The 16836-nt window shown below is 38.2% G+C and overlaps 1 protein-coding gene across 1 annotated transcript; it reads left to right on the forward strand.

The window, feature by feature from the left end:
* Nucleotides 1–4522: 4522 nt before the first annotated feature.
* si:dkey-195m11.8 (fidgetin-like protein 2) lies at nt 4523–9478 on the forward strand. Its single transcript, XM_036570798.1, has 2 exons — nt 4523–4699; nt 7034–9478. Exon 2 carries the CDS (start codon nt 7045–7047, stop codon nt 7885–7887), a length of 843 nt encoding a protein of 280 aa, XP_036426691.1. The 5' UTR covers nt 4523–4699; nt 7034–7044; the 3' UTR covers nt 7888–9478.
* The last annotated feature ends 7358 nt before the right edge of the window (nt 9479–16836 follow it).

The raw sequence follows: 16836 nt of genomic DNA on the forward strand, positions 1-16836 counted from the left end.
GTTTGATAACCATGGCAAAATGAACTCACACCCTGTCCATTGTGAATAACGCAGAATTAGTAAAGGTTTATGTTACCTTGCAGTGGTCCAGATCTGTCCATCATCCCAAGCAGCTGACAATGCAGGTTACAATTAAGCAGGTCTCTTCATGTCCCTAATGCAATATACAGAATCAAATCATGCACAAATGAATCTTCTTATTTTAGACTGAAAAAACCTCAGCTGACTGATAACTCATGTTAGCTAACTAACTTAACACCATTCAGATGCTTAAGCTAACTGTCACTAGCTGCTTAGCTGGCATAGCTGTCTTATTGGCCACAAAGAGATAAAACTGCACAAATGTGATGAACTGCATTCAAAAGTATAAAAGATACCCATCTAAAAAAGGAATCAGCAAAGTTGTTTTACTTAATGTTATCTTACCTGAGAAAGCTCTCTGAAACTCTGCGCTCTAAGGATCAGAAAAATGGCTGCCTGAAGCCACTCAGGGTCAATATGATGTAGCTAATGAACACAGGCTTGAAAAATAAGTTGGATGAACTTGAATTTAGCTTGATGTTGAATTAACTCACAATCATTCTTTCATTCAATGTTTCTCTGAGTTCAAGAAATTACATTTCTGCATTGCATAAACTACTTTAAGTAAAGCTAAAAAAAAGTTTTTAAAGTAGAAGCAACTGAATTTTGTAAGTAAGGTTTGTTGAGTCAAGCAATATTTTATTCAGTGCTGTATTTAGGGAATTGGAGGCAAATTTTGAACAGAGCTTATCATCAGTTTGCTATTTTATATTTAATTTGCTTGTTACCACATGAAGTCCATTTTTTAAGTTACCATTTTTTTACAGTACAGAATGTCTGTGTCCCAGGAGCGTTTGAGTAGTCTTGCCATCATCTTATGATGTTATGATTAACAACTTTGCCTCCAGAAAATGTAGAAAAGTTAAATTCTATTGGTATTTTTTTCCAACAATAAAATCAATAAAAATAAATTCAACAATTAATAATCAAAGAACTGCAGGGTTAACATAATTATTAACAGCAGATGATTGTAGGGTGATATCTGAGCATATGTTATTGGGGGGTGCAAAATTTAGATTTTGCTTAGGACCTTGAGAAGGCGAGGACTGGCACTGACACACAAACCCCAACACACAGAAACACAGTGCACAATACAGATGATGCACACATGCTCACACAAATTGCCTCACTAATAACTTGCTTCCTGACCATTAAAAGGGTCCAGATGTTTAATAAGAATTCTCCATAAACTTTGTTACTACTCCAGTTTGTCACTACTAATATAAGTACTTACTGAAATGTTTTGTACTGCACTATGCTCTGTTTCTCCTCTCTAGGTATTAACAAAGGCTTTTGTTTCTAGCAATATCTGAGCTCAGGGGTAGCTTTTACCCCAATCTATTTGTACTAGCAAAGATATATTCTTTTGACAACAAAGCACTTTTGTAGGTTGCTCTGGATATGTGGCGTCCGCTAAATGCTGTAAATGTAAATGTAAATGTACTCCAGACTAAACGCTGTAAACTGCCTAGTGCTAGTGTGGAGCTCAATGGAAGCCAATACAGATTCCACAAACTGACCACTGAAGGCAAAACACTTTGAACATGTGATCAGCTCACTGATTTGATTATTCTCACCTGTTGTCCTTCTCACTCAGAGCTCTGGCAGACTGCTCAATGGTGGTTCCTAGTCTTACCTAGAATGCTTTATGTCTAGTAATGCAGACATACAAATTATTAGTGAAAATGTTTTTATTTAATGTTACTTTACTGCTGTGTTTACAGCACATACTTCCATAGAGACACACCTAATTTGGCCCAGACTCTAGAGCAGTCCAGAATGGTGGTGACTGATCTTCTCCACAAAGGGCCAGTGTGCTGAAAATTTTCACTCTGACCAAGTTAGAGCACAGCTGACTCTACTTATTTAATCAACTCAATCAAATTCAGTCTTAAAACAACTGAGAGGTGCTCCAGCTTTGTTGGAATGAGAAACTCGATTTCTGCTGCCGCCTGTCGGGATTAGCGTACACAATGCAGCCCAGCACAGCCTCAGTAACAGCCTGCCTGCTGGAAATACCTCTGCATGGAATCGCAACAGCACCCTCAACTGATCATTATCGTTAATACTCCTCAACATGTCATTTATATGGTCTTGTAATTAAAATAACTGCTACATATTTGTGCCTGCAAAAACATATAATCATCCCTTTTTTAAGAATTCAGCTTTTATCTCCTCTTCTTCACCACATCTAAGTGGAAAAGGCTAGAACTGCAGTGCACTAAACTGGGAAGCTTGTGAGTCACACGTTTTTTAAAATCCCACCATCCAGCTCAGTGTGTCATGATGGTGTGATATTCACACATTACTCCTTGCAAAAAAGTTGTGTCAAGGTAATTAGGGAATGTTGATGTACAACAACGGGGAACAGATTTTGAAATTATTAACTGAGCTGGCCTCTGACTGGGCCACACAAGGAACTCCCTTTTCTTGTTTTTAAGACACTCTAGTGTTGTACTGTGCTGGATCATTACCCTGCTGAAAGACATCATAAAGTAAGTTATTACTCAGAATTCCTGCACAGTGCATATTAATTCACTGAGCTCACAGAATAATCCTAACACACCTACCTACAGGATATACTGAATAAAAGTATAAATGCATCCGTTTTGGTTTTGCTCTTGTTTCACAGCATTTTGATAAAAAACAATTGAAGATTTCTTAGTAAAAACCATTATATTTTTATATATATTTATATTTTTGTTCAGTACAAATGGACCATTCTACTGAATTAACTGCACTCCCACAATAAAAAAGAAAACAATTAAAAAAAAAAACTATTAAGTATTCAGACCTTTATTATTAAGTATTATTTATTATTATTTACAAGGATTATGTTATGATATGTTTCAAATCAAGGCATTAAAAGAGATAATAATACGCTAAATATATAAAAATCATTCAAAAAGAAATGGCTCCATGCTGGGGGAGGCGAAAAACCAAAAAAGTATCCATCTGCTTCCACAAAGCATGTGCAAAATAAATCTCAAAGCAAAGAAATCCCGGGCACACCGTCCTTAGAAAAAGTATTAAAAGCCTTTATTGAAACATGGCAATAATGTGCCCATTATTATTATTTCCATGTTTTAATAAAGGCTTTTTGTACTTCTTATATAAAAATCGTTATTTGAATGGTACTTTCTATTGGGAGGTGTCTTTTAGTCTTTTAGTCCAGAGACTAAAGAGTCTTTAGGCAGAGCCTTATTTTACCACACCCCTGCATTTTAGTGCAAGAAGTGAGACTGTGCCCCTGTCCCTCATGGCCCCATGGTGAGCACTTCAATCTCATTGTTTTGAAGTAAATGTGTCTCAAAGCCTGAAAATCAGTGTGTCACAATAAAAAATACTTTTCTATGACTACTCTTCTGCATATAAGCAACATTTTTTTGTGTTTTAATGAAAAATATTATGACTTCTTGTGTGTTTAAAGCTGTTCAAAGCTTGTTTGCTAGTCATGCACTGGCCAACGTTTTTGAGCTATGCTCAAAATTAGCTAATAATTGTCACCACCAAAGCAGTTGTTTTGGAGGCATTACTGTTTTGGTAGTGACAAAATGAAATGTTCAATCATTCATTTTAATAAAATAAACATAGTTAAAGTATAGGGTCACTCAAAGCAAAGGGATTTTAGTCTAAAGTCCAAGACAGTTAAAAGTCTGAAATGAGCTTTGAACACTGACTATAAACCAATTCAGTGCAATGATCTAGATATGTTGGATCTGGCTAATGCGTAATGTTTGGTCTGCACCAAACAGTGTTCTTAATGTTTGGACACAAAGGTCTACTTTAGTGTCAGCACACCCTATTTATTTATTCATTTATTTTTGCCACTTTCTCTCTTCCTGTTCATCCTTAAATTGCTTGTTTTCCTCTTTTTTTGGCTGTTGTCTATTTTGTCTGTTCCAACTTCTTCACAAACAAAAAATATTGTGATAAACAGCGGCCCCCAAAAATAATTGGACGTTTGTGTCATACTGAAAAATATATTATGTTCATTGTGTTAGGAAACAAAATGTCAAACCGAAGTGGGATTTGTTTGAAACAGACCATTCAAATACTGCAGTTTTCTGTTTGGTAAAGTATTCGTTCAAAAGGCAGCTGTTGTGTTTCATATTGCTATTTTTTGAGCAATTTCTTTGCAGACTTCTGCAGGGTTGTCCTTGTACACTTCTGAGATAACGACTGCAGAAGATCATCAACACCATCATAAGAAAAACAGCTCCAGACTGCATACAAAGTTTAGGTACATGCTCCATGTGTGTTGGCACTGTTCTGTTGAGCGTGAGTGGGAAATGTACAACCAGTATCTTGGAGCTAAGGCTTATAATGAGAGAAGCAGTCATTGTTGCATTGCTTCTGGGGGCATTCTCTCTTCAAGAGCTTAAATACTTTCAAGCAAAAGAGAGGGCGGGGGAGGGGAGGAGTGGACTGGGGGGGGAGGGGCTGGATATGTGTGGCTGTTGTCACTGGGACCAGAGAGGGAGAATGAAAGAGAGGAAGAAAGAAGAGAGAGAGAGAGAGAGAGACAGAAACATGTCCTAGACTGAAGATATAGGACTGTCAGCTTGGAGTCATTGTGGATTGCAGGGTTAGAGTGGACATAGGAGGAAATGAGAAGGTAAGATGCATGTGCATGTCCACTGAAATACCATGTGTGACTTGCAATCCTTTTCTTTTTTTGCCTTATCCTGTTTAAAAAGAAAAGCCGAAAGAGAGAGAGAGAGAGAGAGAGAGAGATACTGAATCCAATGGTGAACAGTTTTACTCTCAGTCATGTGAGCTGTAAAGCAGCACAGACCGTGAATGGACACATATTAACACTATCAGTTCACACACCAGCAACACTAAGACAAAGTCCAAGGCGCAGCAGCATTGCACAATGTGCAATAGTGGAATTGTGTTGCTGGGTAGTTTTGGACTGGAGGTAATGACTTTAGCAGCCGAGACTTCTGTGTGCATTCATCACATTAACCTTTAAAGCACAGTGTGAGACAGAGGGGGGCACTTAGCAGGACATTTGCAGCTGTACCGGTCAGCATGGAAGCTGTTGTAGTTTGTAATTCTGATTAGAACTGCACAACTGTGTGAGGTCCAGCAAAGTAACAGAGTTCTACATTGGTGACCACTTACATCTTGATAGGAGTGTTAGTGACTGAGTTAGAATATCATACAAATGTCCCCCTTAATGGGCCATGAGTGTGTGTGTGTGCGTGTGTGTGTGTGTGTGCGTGTGTGTGTGTGCGCGTGTGTGTAGAGGATCTTTGTAAATAGATCCCAGGCTGAATTCTTGGCATTCCATGAGCAGCCATTTCTTTGGGGAACAGGACTCTCTTTTTACTCGTCTCAAATGTGTATTAAAGGGTCCATTTCATGGAAAAGCTCATTTTTTACTTTTTGGAAATAAAAGAGTTTTATGTAGTTTGTAAACCTTCTTTTAAAGTGTACTGTTCACCACTCAGTCCATACAGTCCATATTTGAACACTAAGCTGAAAAAAAAACTCATTTTGAAATAACTGTTTTTGTGATGTCACAAAAAACAATACATTTACATATATCTGCCTATTCAGTTTACAGCAGTTCAGCCCCACCCATTTACGCCAATGTTATAAAGAGTGTTTTAGCCTGGACTGCTTTTTAAAGACACATTACAGGGCAGCCAATCAGAACAGAGTCTATCTGTCTTAAAGGCACACTAACTAAAACAGTCTAATTCTAAGGAATAATGAAAGGTTGTAAAATAGTCATGTAAAAATGAATTATGACTGTTTACTTAAAACCACACAAACTTCGTAAGTGTTTGTGAAAAAAAGGGGACTATGATATGGGATATGGGCCTTTTAAAGAGAGTAATTTCAAAGGCAAAGGGGAACATATTAATACAGGCGAGAGAGTGTTACCAATGTAAAGCCATATATTGTGCTCTGGATTTATGGTTTTGGAGGATTTTCTTTTTCACAGTACTGCTTTATAATACCTTTCTTAAATCCTCCTCAGCATTCTTGATAAACCCTTCTATGTTAATGAACTGGAGCATATATTTGTACAATGCACTTAAGCAAGAATTAGAAATAGCTCTTAGTCTGCTGACCAGTATCTACCCCCCTCCACAAGTCTTCCCTAATCTTTCTTGTCTAATCTGGGTTCATCTACTGAATGTATATGCTCTCACACATATACATGCACATCCACACCAACACATTTCAGTTTCAGAGTTAATTTGTCTACATGAAATGTTTAAGGACGGCATGGATTATGCCACATCACTGAGATTACTATGTCTCACCCAGATTAAGACACATAGATTACAGCCTGTCCAGAGTGGTGCATAGACCCTTATGAGGAATACTGTCAGTAGATCAGTTGATGTTTCTTTATAAATTCTGCAGAGATCACTGTCATAATCATATTACCACATATTAATCTAACTAATCCAATATTTTACGTAAACCCATAAAAATCTAATTCAGTTAATCATTGCTGTAAAAATCATCTCAGAAATGGTAATATTATAGATTAAGGGACAAAAAACATTCTTAACTTTATGTTAAGGCAATGATACGTAATGTTACACAACCAATAAACCTACCATTTTTTGACTACCTCCTGGTACATTCTGCATGAAATGGTAATACAGTGGAAAGGGCAGCTAGCATTTCATCATTGTCAGGAAAAAGCCTTGTGTCTCCAATATGGTAACTTTAGAGAAGAAAGAAACACATTCTTAACTTGGCATGTAACTAAATGGAACAAGATGTACAATAATTTTGGAAAATTTCTATTGATCCATTCATTGTAAAATTTTAACACACTAAAAGCCAATCAAAATTCCAAAAATAGAGATACAAGCCTTTTTTTGTCTTGACAATGACAAAAGCATAGCATTTATTGCTAAATTTTGGCAGTAATATTAAAAAGTATACAAGGCATTCACAGTCTCTCTCTTTATGCTAGATGTGGTAAAGATGCACTGGTCGTCTGAGTGGGCAGAGCAACACTATGACGTCTCTTCTACTACGTCACCCCCTGCCCACCCTAAGCCTCTTTCATACCCACAGACCAGTCGTCCTGGTTTCACTGGCTATTCAGATGACATCAATGCCCTGAGTGCCTCCACCCTACTGAAACGCTATGCTGAAAGATATTCCTTCAGTCTGGCCTACCCAGAGCCTGGGACTTTCCGAAGAAGTGAACCCCCCCAGGATGCCTGGTCTATGGGCTACAACTCAGAAGGGCCCCCTGGGTTAGAGGGAGTAAAGGGGTCTTTGGGGGGTGCAAGTAACCTTTCAGAGCAATTCAGCACCAGTGCCATATCTCAGGATTACTCTTCCACCTATAGCGGTCCACACTTGTACCCTAAACCCACCTACTTGCCCCAGCCAGCGTTTGCCTTGCCACCTGCCTACCCGCCTCCTGCACCAGGGTACACCTATCCCCCCAGTCTAACACCCCCTAGTTCTTCCTCCCTGCTTCCCTCAGGCATACACACAACCACACCTCTGAGCAGCAGTCTCCCAAACAACCACAGCATTCAACCTCTTAAACGACCTGAGGAGTTACAGGAACTTCCCCGCAACAGGAAGTTTGGATTCGATCAGCCCAAAACTGCCAGAGTGTCACCTTACGCAGTCAGGGATAACAGTGACCAGCCCATTAGCGTTGGCATTGGAAATGGCAGTGCAGATGTCCAAAACTTCAGGCATCTCTCACAGTCAAATCTGAAGGTAGAGCTGGAGAGGAAGAGCAGCCATCTGCAGCCCCTGGAGCCCCCCTCTTATGGAAGTCCAGACCAATACACCTACCATTAAGTCTACTTGAGTTATGCAATAAATAAGACCTTTTTATACAAGAACGCTTCCACTGGATGTACGTAATACATGCTCTCCGCTTGAAACCGAAGAATGGTAGTAACATAGAGGGCCTCATTCACCAATATCTTCAATTTCACCAATATGCTTTTTCTTAAATTTCGCACCTTTGTGCTCTTGAGTGTGTAGATTCTGTTCTTACCTAAGAACAAATCCCAAATAAGAAAACACTGGTGAATGTCAGAATCTTTGTGAAAACTGTGTAACTGAAATTTCTTCTTAAGAACGGTTGGTCAGTGAGGCCCAATGTTAGTAGATCAATAACGTTTTAGTACTATTGGGATTTAGGCATAGGGTCACACACCATTTTATTTTACAATGACCAAATTACTACTAAAGTGGGTTCCAGCACAAATCGGCAGGGAATCTATATGTTTATATCTCTCCATTCTCTTTTCCTTCATCTGTATTTTGTTCTCTATCCTCCTTTTTGCTCTCTCTCTATGTAATCAATCAGTGTAGTGAGGCATAGCCTATAACTATGGCAAGCACTAATCCACCAAGTCAATCAATAAGTTCTAATCCAAAAGAAGGTTGAGATAGAGAGGGAGGCATGCAACAAAGGATGAGGAAGACAAAGAAGGATTTGATTGTACAATTAAAATGAAAGCTTAAGTAAATATTGAGTGCTCAGGAATATATGTTGTAAATCAATGCGCTGCAATGTTGTGATAGACACACTGAATAAGTATTCTTGTTCATATAAAAACGTGCACTTGCACATTAACAAAAAAAACATACGCAAACAGTGAACCTCTGTAAAGAGAGGTTTCTCTGCAAGCCTCGAATGTAACTCTTTTTCTCAGGAATTGTGAATGAAGCCATAGAGTCCCAATGCTAGTAGATAAATAAGGTTTTAGTACTATTGGGAATTTTAGATAAGAAGGCTTACTTTACAATCTGATAAAAGCCTGGTGAATGCTTTGTGATTTTTTTTTCTTTAACTATGGTTCTCAATACTGTGTTACGTCTCTATTAGATTAGTCATTGCTAAATGTATCATTTACAATAAGAAGTGTGATTTTATCATTTCATGTTCCTGGAATGTTATCCTTCAGCTGCTTATCTAGAAATATCAGGCAACAGTTTCTCCTTCAGGAATACTGTTTATATCCCTAAAAAGTCAAAAGGCTCCTTCTCTTTGTACCTGACAGAGACGTGCACACAGCTTCCCTAAGCCTCCTGACATGCATCAGTGGCTGTATTGTGAGATGGTCTGTGCTAGTGGGATCCATCTAGGACCACAGTACTTTTGAGATGTGAGAAGGCAAATGGCTGCTAAATGAGATTCAAACAGATTTACAAATGGGTAACAAACAGTCCCAAGAGTGTTAACTGTTATGCAACTGACATTTTTTTGTCTCTGTAATTCAATATGTTGTCAAAAACCACTACCTCATGTTTGGGCTTATGTAGATTTATGTTGAACATTAAGTGTGGGTGCATGACTGTATTTCATTTATTTTGTTTTTACTTGTAGAACGTCTACCTCAACAATCCTTTATGCAAAATAAATGCAACTATACCAATACGCACGTCTTTTAATCTTGTGTTTTTTAAAAATTGGTTTTGCTTTCCTTTGAACTCTGATATGACTGAAATAATCCCTTCGGCTCACAAACATACCACAAAGCTGTTGTGGGGCAGAGCTTGGTGATGATAAACAATTTTAAATGATCAGCTTCATATAAGAGGCTTAATTACTGGCAATTATATTACGGTTTTGTGTATATCATACTGTTGGACATTGTTGTCTTTGCTGGGTTCAAACTATTCTTTGAAATGTAAGGAAAACTGAATAAATCCTGGAATAAATGGAATAAATACTTTGTCATTTCATGTTCCTCAGAGACAACTTATTTGCATAAAGTTGCATGTTGCATGTATCTCAATTTCTTTCATTGTTATTTTTCCTACATAATTTGAAAACAGCAGATGTTCTTTACATTGCAAGACATTTTATGGTAAATGGACTAGCAAAAATATTTTACGATTATGTGTAATAAATTTCTCTTTATATGAACTTGCAGTAAAGGATTTGTATTGTAAAGTTAACATTTTAGAGGGTTTTTTGGACAGTGATGATAAACAACATCAAACAGTTTAGACAAAGTTATTACTGAAAAACATCAATAGTAAAAAGTATCAATAATGTGAAAAAAAACTTTATTTTTTTTACTAGCCTGTTATAATATGTGCTCTTTCTAGCCTTGATTAAAATAATTTAGAGAAGAATATACATAGCCTCAAAGTCAATCAAACCTATTGAGAGACCTCCAACCCAAGAAAGGATCTTACAAATCATACGCCTGACTTTTACCCTCCACTTTCACACCTAATTTTGCTCTGTTTAGCTCCCAGAACCCCCATCCCCAAAACCTGTGCTGCAGCACACAGGGTGACAGATGCTCTATTATCTACTGACCCCTCCCTGCCTCCAAATGTGCAGCCTATACACTCTAACGCACACACACACACACACACACACACACACACACACACACACACACAGTCCATAAACTGAAGCTTTCTTTCAGAGCACTCCAGACTGGAGGTTCTGTATTTTGAGAAGTCACATTGTCTTTATGTTGTGATTCAGTGAAGACAACACACTCCCATCTGCACATTTTGTACATCTCATTTGTTAGAATCAGCTCATGGTACTCAAAAGTTTAGATCAGGTCTGGGAACAGATCTTGTTGTGGATTAATGCACAAAGTAGACTCAACAAACATTTTTACTTCAGATCTTATCGACACATCAATTAGCAATTTGTTTTCCTGTTAATCCTTCTGTAAATGTTCAAGCAGGCTAGTTTACATGATAATCATGTGTAGTTGTTAAATGTGCTTAGCCAGTCTATTTCACCCCACATTCCTCTAAGACCTCCAATATTAAAAGACTTTGGCAAAGAGAAGGTCCTGATTACGCCATTTAAATTAAAGTTTAGAACTGGGCTTAAATTAAACATGTAAACATTTCAGTGGCACATTTTTTTTTCATGTACAATCAGTCATGCGTTGAGACTTCAGCAAATTCCTCAGTTGAGATCAATGGAAAGAAGACCCAGTCCAGCTACAGCAGAAAGATGCATTAGATAGCAGATATGCTAGCTCAGTAGTTAGCTAACTGTGGCTGGTCAGCTTGCAGTATGGAGCTAAAATAGAGATGGTTTGCCTCTTTCAATGGATTTTGTTATTGTTAAAAAGTATTTAATGAACAGCTGATACCATCAAGAGCAAGCCATATTCCCTCTTCTTCTTCTTCTCTGTAGACACTGTTGATTGTGGTCACTCTGCTTTAGGATTAAGTGTTGCATGCTAGTTTTAGTTTGGTGTTCTTCAGCATTTACTTACTAGGATTATTTTCCTAAGGATTCTTATTCTAGTGTGCAGGGCTTGGAGCCACCCCAGAGCGCGCATGAGCAGTGAGATGAGAGACGTTAGCGGGGTAGGTAGCAAAGATGCTGTTGAAGAAAGAAATCTCTGCTTAAGTGCGGTGTAGCTGTGGCCAACAACAGCTGGAAAATAAAGCACCATGACTTGTGTTAAAGCTGTGTCTCTTTTAACAGTGGAAAATGCTACAATATTCTCAACACTAAGAAGACTGTTAAGACATTATGTCCTCTGTGAGTGCTGCTTGTATATAATTTTCTTTTCTTATAAATGTATGTATGCCTGGAGTGCTCATCACATGCACAGAATCTGGCTGTAGTTAACTTATTGATATATTTCTTCATAAAAATAACTTTAGGATCCTAACAGCAGAGATCTACAGAGTTGACAATTTCATTCTATACACTTATTACAACCATTTGGCTGTAAATGAATGCTTATCTATGGACATAATCAAAGACACTGGGTCCTGTGAAAATTTCATTTAATTTTTAGTTTCAGTTTACTGATATAATTTGTGCTTCACCAATGGCAAAAGATAAAATGGGGAGGCTAGAGAGTGTCTTCAGCATACATAGCGGACACTGGGCTACTTTCTACTTCACCTTCCCTTTGTTCGTTTAAATGGTTGAGAGAACATGAAAAGAGAAAAACAGCATATGTTGCACTATTGATTTATATATAGGAAAATCTCAAAAGATGCTGTAAATTTGTGATGAGATGAACATTTGTTTAAACAGCACCGTCGCGCATTTCCATTTGCTAGAAAAAACTGCATTTAGTAAAGCACAAGCTTCTTTTCTGTTTACAGCTCCAGTATATCTATATAACAGTCCTTTACTGGGTGACACGCTGTCTTTTCCGTTTTTGCTAATAATGTATTTTCGTCTTTTTCCTGGAGCATTTAAAAGCCTGATCGGCACTTTTGGTGGGATCTTCATTTAAATAAAAAAATTCTCATTCTTCTTGCAGACTGTTACTGAGCTAAAGCACTAAATGTTTACACAGAGGGCCCTTCAGAGACCATAGTATTCAACTGCAGACTTTCAGGCACTTCGAGCTCCCACACAAGTAGTGGCACGTTTCAGAATTGCAGCAGGTTACTGTAAGATTATTGTAGGAATCCTTCAGAAATTCTTTGTAATATAAATCTTTTCCTAAAGGTGTGTTCATATGTCCCTGTTTCCATTTTTGGGTTATTACAGCACATAACATTATAAAAGTATATTTGAGACTTAATGGCACCGCCGAATTTAGCCAGAGCCACTCAAACTACTTTCTTGGCAACATAACTGTAGATTTAGGCCGTGAATTCAAGTAAAAATGAGGTTGTAACGGAACAGAACCAGCCAGACGCTCGCGGTAAAAACGAAGAAATGGCTTTACAGAGAAAAAGCTCGGGACAAAAAAGTAAAGACAGGCAGGAGTCAAATCCAAAAAGGCCAAAATACAGAAATAGACAAACATAACAAACAATATCGGGCAACCAGAGCCGAAAGGGCAGAGATCAGCAGCCCTACAAGGAGAAGATATATATCTCTCGAATATATCTCTCAAATAATCTAGCCTATGGCCCGGTCTCATATACTAAACTACAGCTTTTCATATGACCTGCAGCACCGGTGCGACAAGTCAGTATTCGGGTGAGCGAGAGCGCTGTTCGGTGGATAGTGGAAGTTCCGGGGTCACGAGATCTCCCAGAGAGTTCTGGGAAATGGAGTCTTTATGGACATCACAGGATGTGTGACAGTGGGGTAGCAGAGTGGACGGTTTTAACCTTAAAATCTAGAACTAGTTTTTAAATCTTTCTTTTCCTTAGGGAGAAATGCAAACACCTATATTACTCGCTTATTCTGCTTATCGGAGCAGAGGGACTTCAGTACTTGGGGAAGCTGTAACTTTTTTAGCTGTTGCTGCAGAATGACCCTTACATACTGCCAGAGGTGAGTGAGGGAGATTACTGACTCACTGTGCCTCTACTGCAGACGTCAGTGCACAATGAGTCAGTAATCTGGCACCAGATTTTCATTTTGATTTGAGTCTTCTTAAATCAGCTTGTGTAGATAGTAGGACTACCTGACATCATTCACTGATTGTTCTGGATACCGAAAATGTCTTTTCATTATTATTTCACTATTATTTAATTAATGATGATCAGTGATAAATTCAACTGTTGTCATTTCTCCAAAAAATTCAGAAATTCAGTGATTTTTTATGTGTATATATATATATATATATATATATATATGTATATATGTATATATGTATATATATATATATACACTAAATATACTAATTATTATTGAGAAAGTCATACAAACATTTATATATATATATATATACAAATGTGTAGAGAATACACAGAGGACATTCCGTCCCATCCATGTTTAAATAAAACACACAAGCACTCTCTCGTAACTGGAAGGCTGCTTTATTGTTTGGAAAAAGGTTTCGTGCTCAAATGAAGACAATCTTTCACTGATTCTCACTAAGTCCAAGTGGTTGTGCAACACACCCTCTCCTTTCCAACATCAGTGGCAAGAGATAAGAACAACGTTGTCAACCAATAAGCACTTTTGAATTATTCATATTAGCAAATGAGAGAAATAGCATCTCAGTCATGCTACAAAAGAAAACATACATAAATTAGTATCGATAGAAAAATAAAGAAATGGTCAGAAATGAACAGAAGCTGAGCACAGAAGGCAGACTGCTTATCTCTCCACAGACTGAACCATTAAGAGATTCACAGAGTGAGCACTTCAGAGTGTACACTCCATCACTTCAGAGTGTGCACTCCAGCCATCTATACTACAACCTCTGAGGATGAAGTCAGGCTGATGCCAGTTAAGGTTTATTTTTTTATTATTCACAGATGTCTCAGACATCCTTTAGAACTATTCTTTTTTCCCCAGTGCTCATTTTAAACAAGCTCCACTTGTTTAGGAGAATTGTAATGCAACATCATCATCTAAATTTTCTTCAAACAAAATAGGCAGCAAAAGGCACCTGAAACAAACATACGCAGACAAGAAACGTCTGAAACTATAATAAAAAGCCTAACTCAATGTAAGGATGCAAATTGCATTGCCGTGTACCTAGGAGATGAGGAAGAAGCTACACTCTAGTTAAGCTGCGTCACACACACTTAAAGTGACCAAGTTGTCACATACGATCGTCCGCACGCACTCACACACAAACATACATACACACACACACACACACACACAAATACTCAAATTTTCATCAAAAGATTATGAATTTGGTGTCTATACCAGTAAATGAAACAAGATTCATAGGGAGGAGGATGTGTCATTGTATGTTTTATGAACGTATGTGTGTGTGTGTGTGAGTGTGTGTGTGCGCGCCTGCATGTATGTGTGGTGAAGGGCAGCGCGAGGGTATGTCATCTTCACACAAGACATAGGTAGAAAATGAGGTGCTGGTAATGCATTCCCCTCCCAAATACAGGAGACATAAGCAGCTAATACTTCACCATGCACTGAGCGTTAGGCCCACAGACCCACACAAACACACCTTCAGACATGCACTCATTCACACAGACACTGACTTTCTCCTTCCATCCCTCTCACACAAACACACACACAAACATGCACGCATCGTGGGCCAGGCGAGAGTTTTGGTCGTTCACTGAACGTATTGCACAAAAAGAAATAAGAAATGTGAGCAAAAGACAGTCAGTGGTGCTTCCCCTCCACTCCAAGCAGAGGTCAACTCAGTGGAGGACAGTGTTCTACTGTCATATATATATATATATATATATATATATATACATACATACATATGTATATGTGTGCATATATATATACACATATGTACATATACATGTATACATAGATACATATGTAGTATAGCTCTATATATGCCTAGATTTATATATAGATTTATATACTTTTTGCATTTTAATATATATTTGTATTAGATTCCCCTCTTTATTGTGAAAAGTGTCTCAAAAATCTACTCCTTCTAACAAATGTTTCACAGTCTACCAAGTGAGACCTGGGCAATGAGTGAAGCCATTCTATTCAGGTTATTATTCTTCTTCAGGATTAGATTAATAGCAATTTTTTTAAGTATTTCTGTATTTACACAAAACTATGCATGCCGTTAAAATAAAATTATATATTACATTATTTATAGACTCTTAAAAAGTTCATTCTTAACTTTTCAGCATTTTGTGCCGTTTGCAACATAGCCTGTACTGTACAATATCGTTGCTGTTTTTTTTTTTGTATTCATTTTTAATTTATTTAGTTTTAAATGGATGTATGGTCTGATGTTGTGTAATTTATACAGTCTATCCTCAATGTGCTGTGGAAGTGTGAATGGTGTTAGTTTAGCTGAGCAGTTTTTTGTTGTTTTTGGTTCAGGTCAACACCCTCACCGATCACACATGCCGCAGTCAGTTCCAATTAGGGGCTTGGGTTTCCAGACTTTGTCACTACACAACAAAAAGTGCAACAGCTCTGTTGTAGTGGCTGCTCTGCTCACAGTAGATTGCCCTGATGGCTATTTGGCATTAAGTTGGTGGTGACCTACTAATGAGAACTATGGCTGACCAGGGGTTGGTTTACTTTTTGGACAAAAGTCCTGTTGTTCTCCCACCGCAACAGTGAGGAGAAGTGGTAGGTGATATTCGATTGACAGTCAGACATCTCGCATCTAATCTCATCGCCTCACAGTGATTTCCTCTCTGCAATAGCATGCACCACTTTTATTACTGCAGTTATTGTTTGTGTTAGTGTAGATGGTAAACATTCAAATCTCCACACGCAGATGGAAGCTGCTTTGGGTGGTGAGAGGAGCTCGGCTCTGTGTCTTTTAGCCCTACAACTCCTGCTCTTTTAGTGTGAGTGTCAAGACAGCACACCCAGTCCTGCTCTTCCAAAGAAAAAAAATCACATTCTCTGGGCCTTAGGCACGCCCTTCCTGATGACATCAGAGTCATAAGAATGATAAATCTGCGTTGTATCCTGAGAAAAATGGGGGAACTCAACAAGCATCAGTCTGTCTGAAAGCATAAAAAACAGGAGGGTAGGGGTGCATTCCCATCCCACTCCTGGGACATTCTTGAAACTTTCAGACCAAACTAGCACACACTGAATAGCAAGACAGATCTCTTTGGCTTCTCCTTTTGCAGCTGTGACTTCCTAATACACCCTCTCTCAGGCTCTCCCTCTGATTGGCATTCCTTCCTGCCCCAGCCACAATCATACCATTGCTAAAGATGTAATGGCTTTATACATACATAAAAAAGCACAGTTCATACCTTTGGCACGAACAGGACGAAGAACAGACATAGACACACATCAGCAGAACTCTCTAAAGTAATACAACGCAACACATAAATAATATCTCCGTAACAACTTCTGTATGCCACTTTCTTAAAAACAGTTATAGCCCATCTTAATCTTACCCCTGATGAGGATCAAAAATGCCAGTCGACTTGCTACACCCCTCATAGTGCCCCACC

This window comes from Colossoma macropomum, unplaced genomic scaffold, assembly GCF_904425465.1.
Source record: "Colossoma macropomum unplaced genomic scaffold, Colossoma_macropomum, whole genome shotgun sequence".
Classification (NCBI taxonomy): Eukaryota; Metazoa; Chordata; class Actinopteri; order Characiformes; family Serrasalmidae; genus Colossoma; species Colossoma macropomum.

Coding starts and splice junctions, on each gene's coding strand:
- si:dkey-195m11.8 (XM_036570798.1), top strand. CDS start 7,045: ATGCACTGGTCGTCTGAGTGGGCAGAGCAACACTATGACGTCTCTTCT.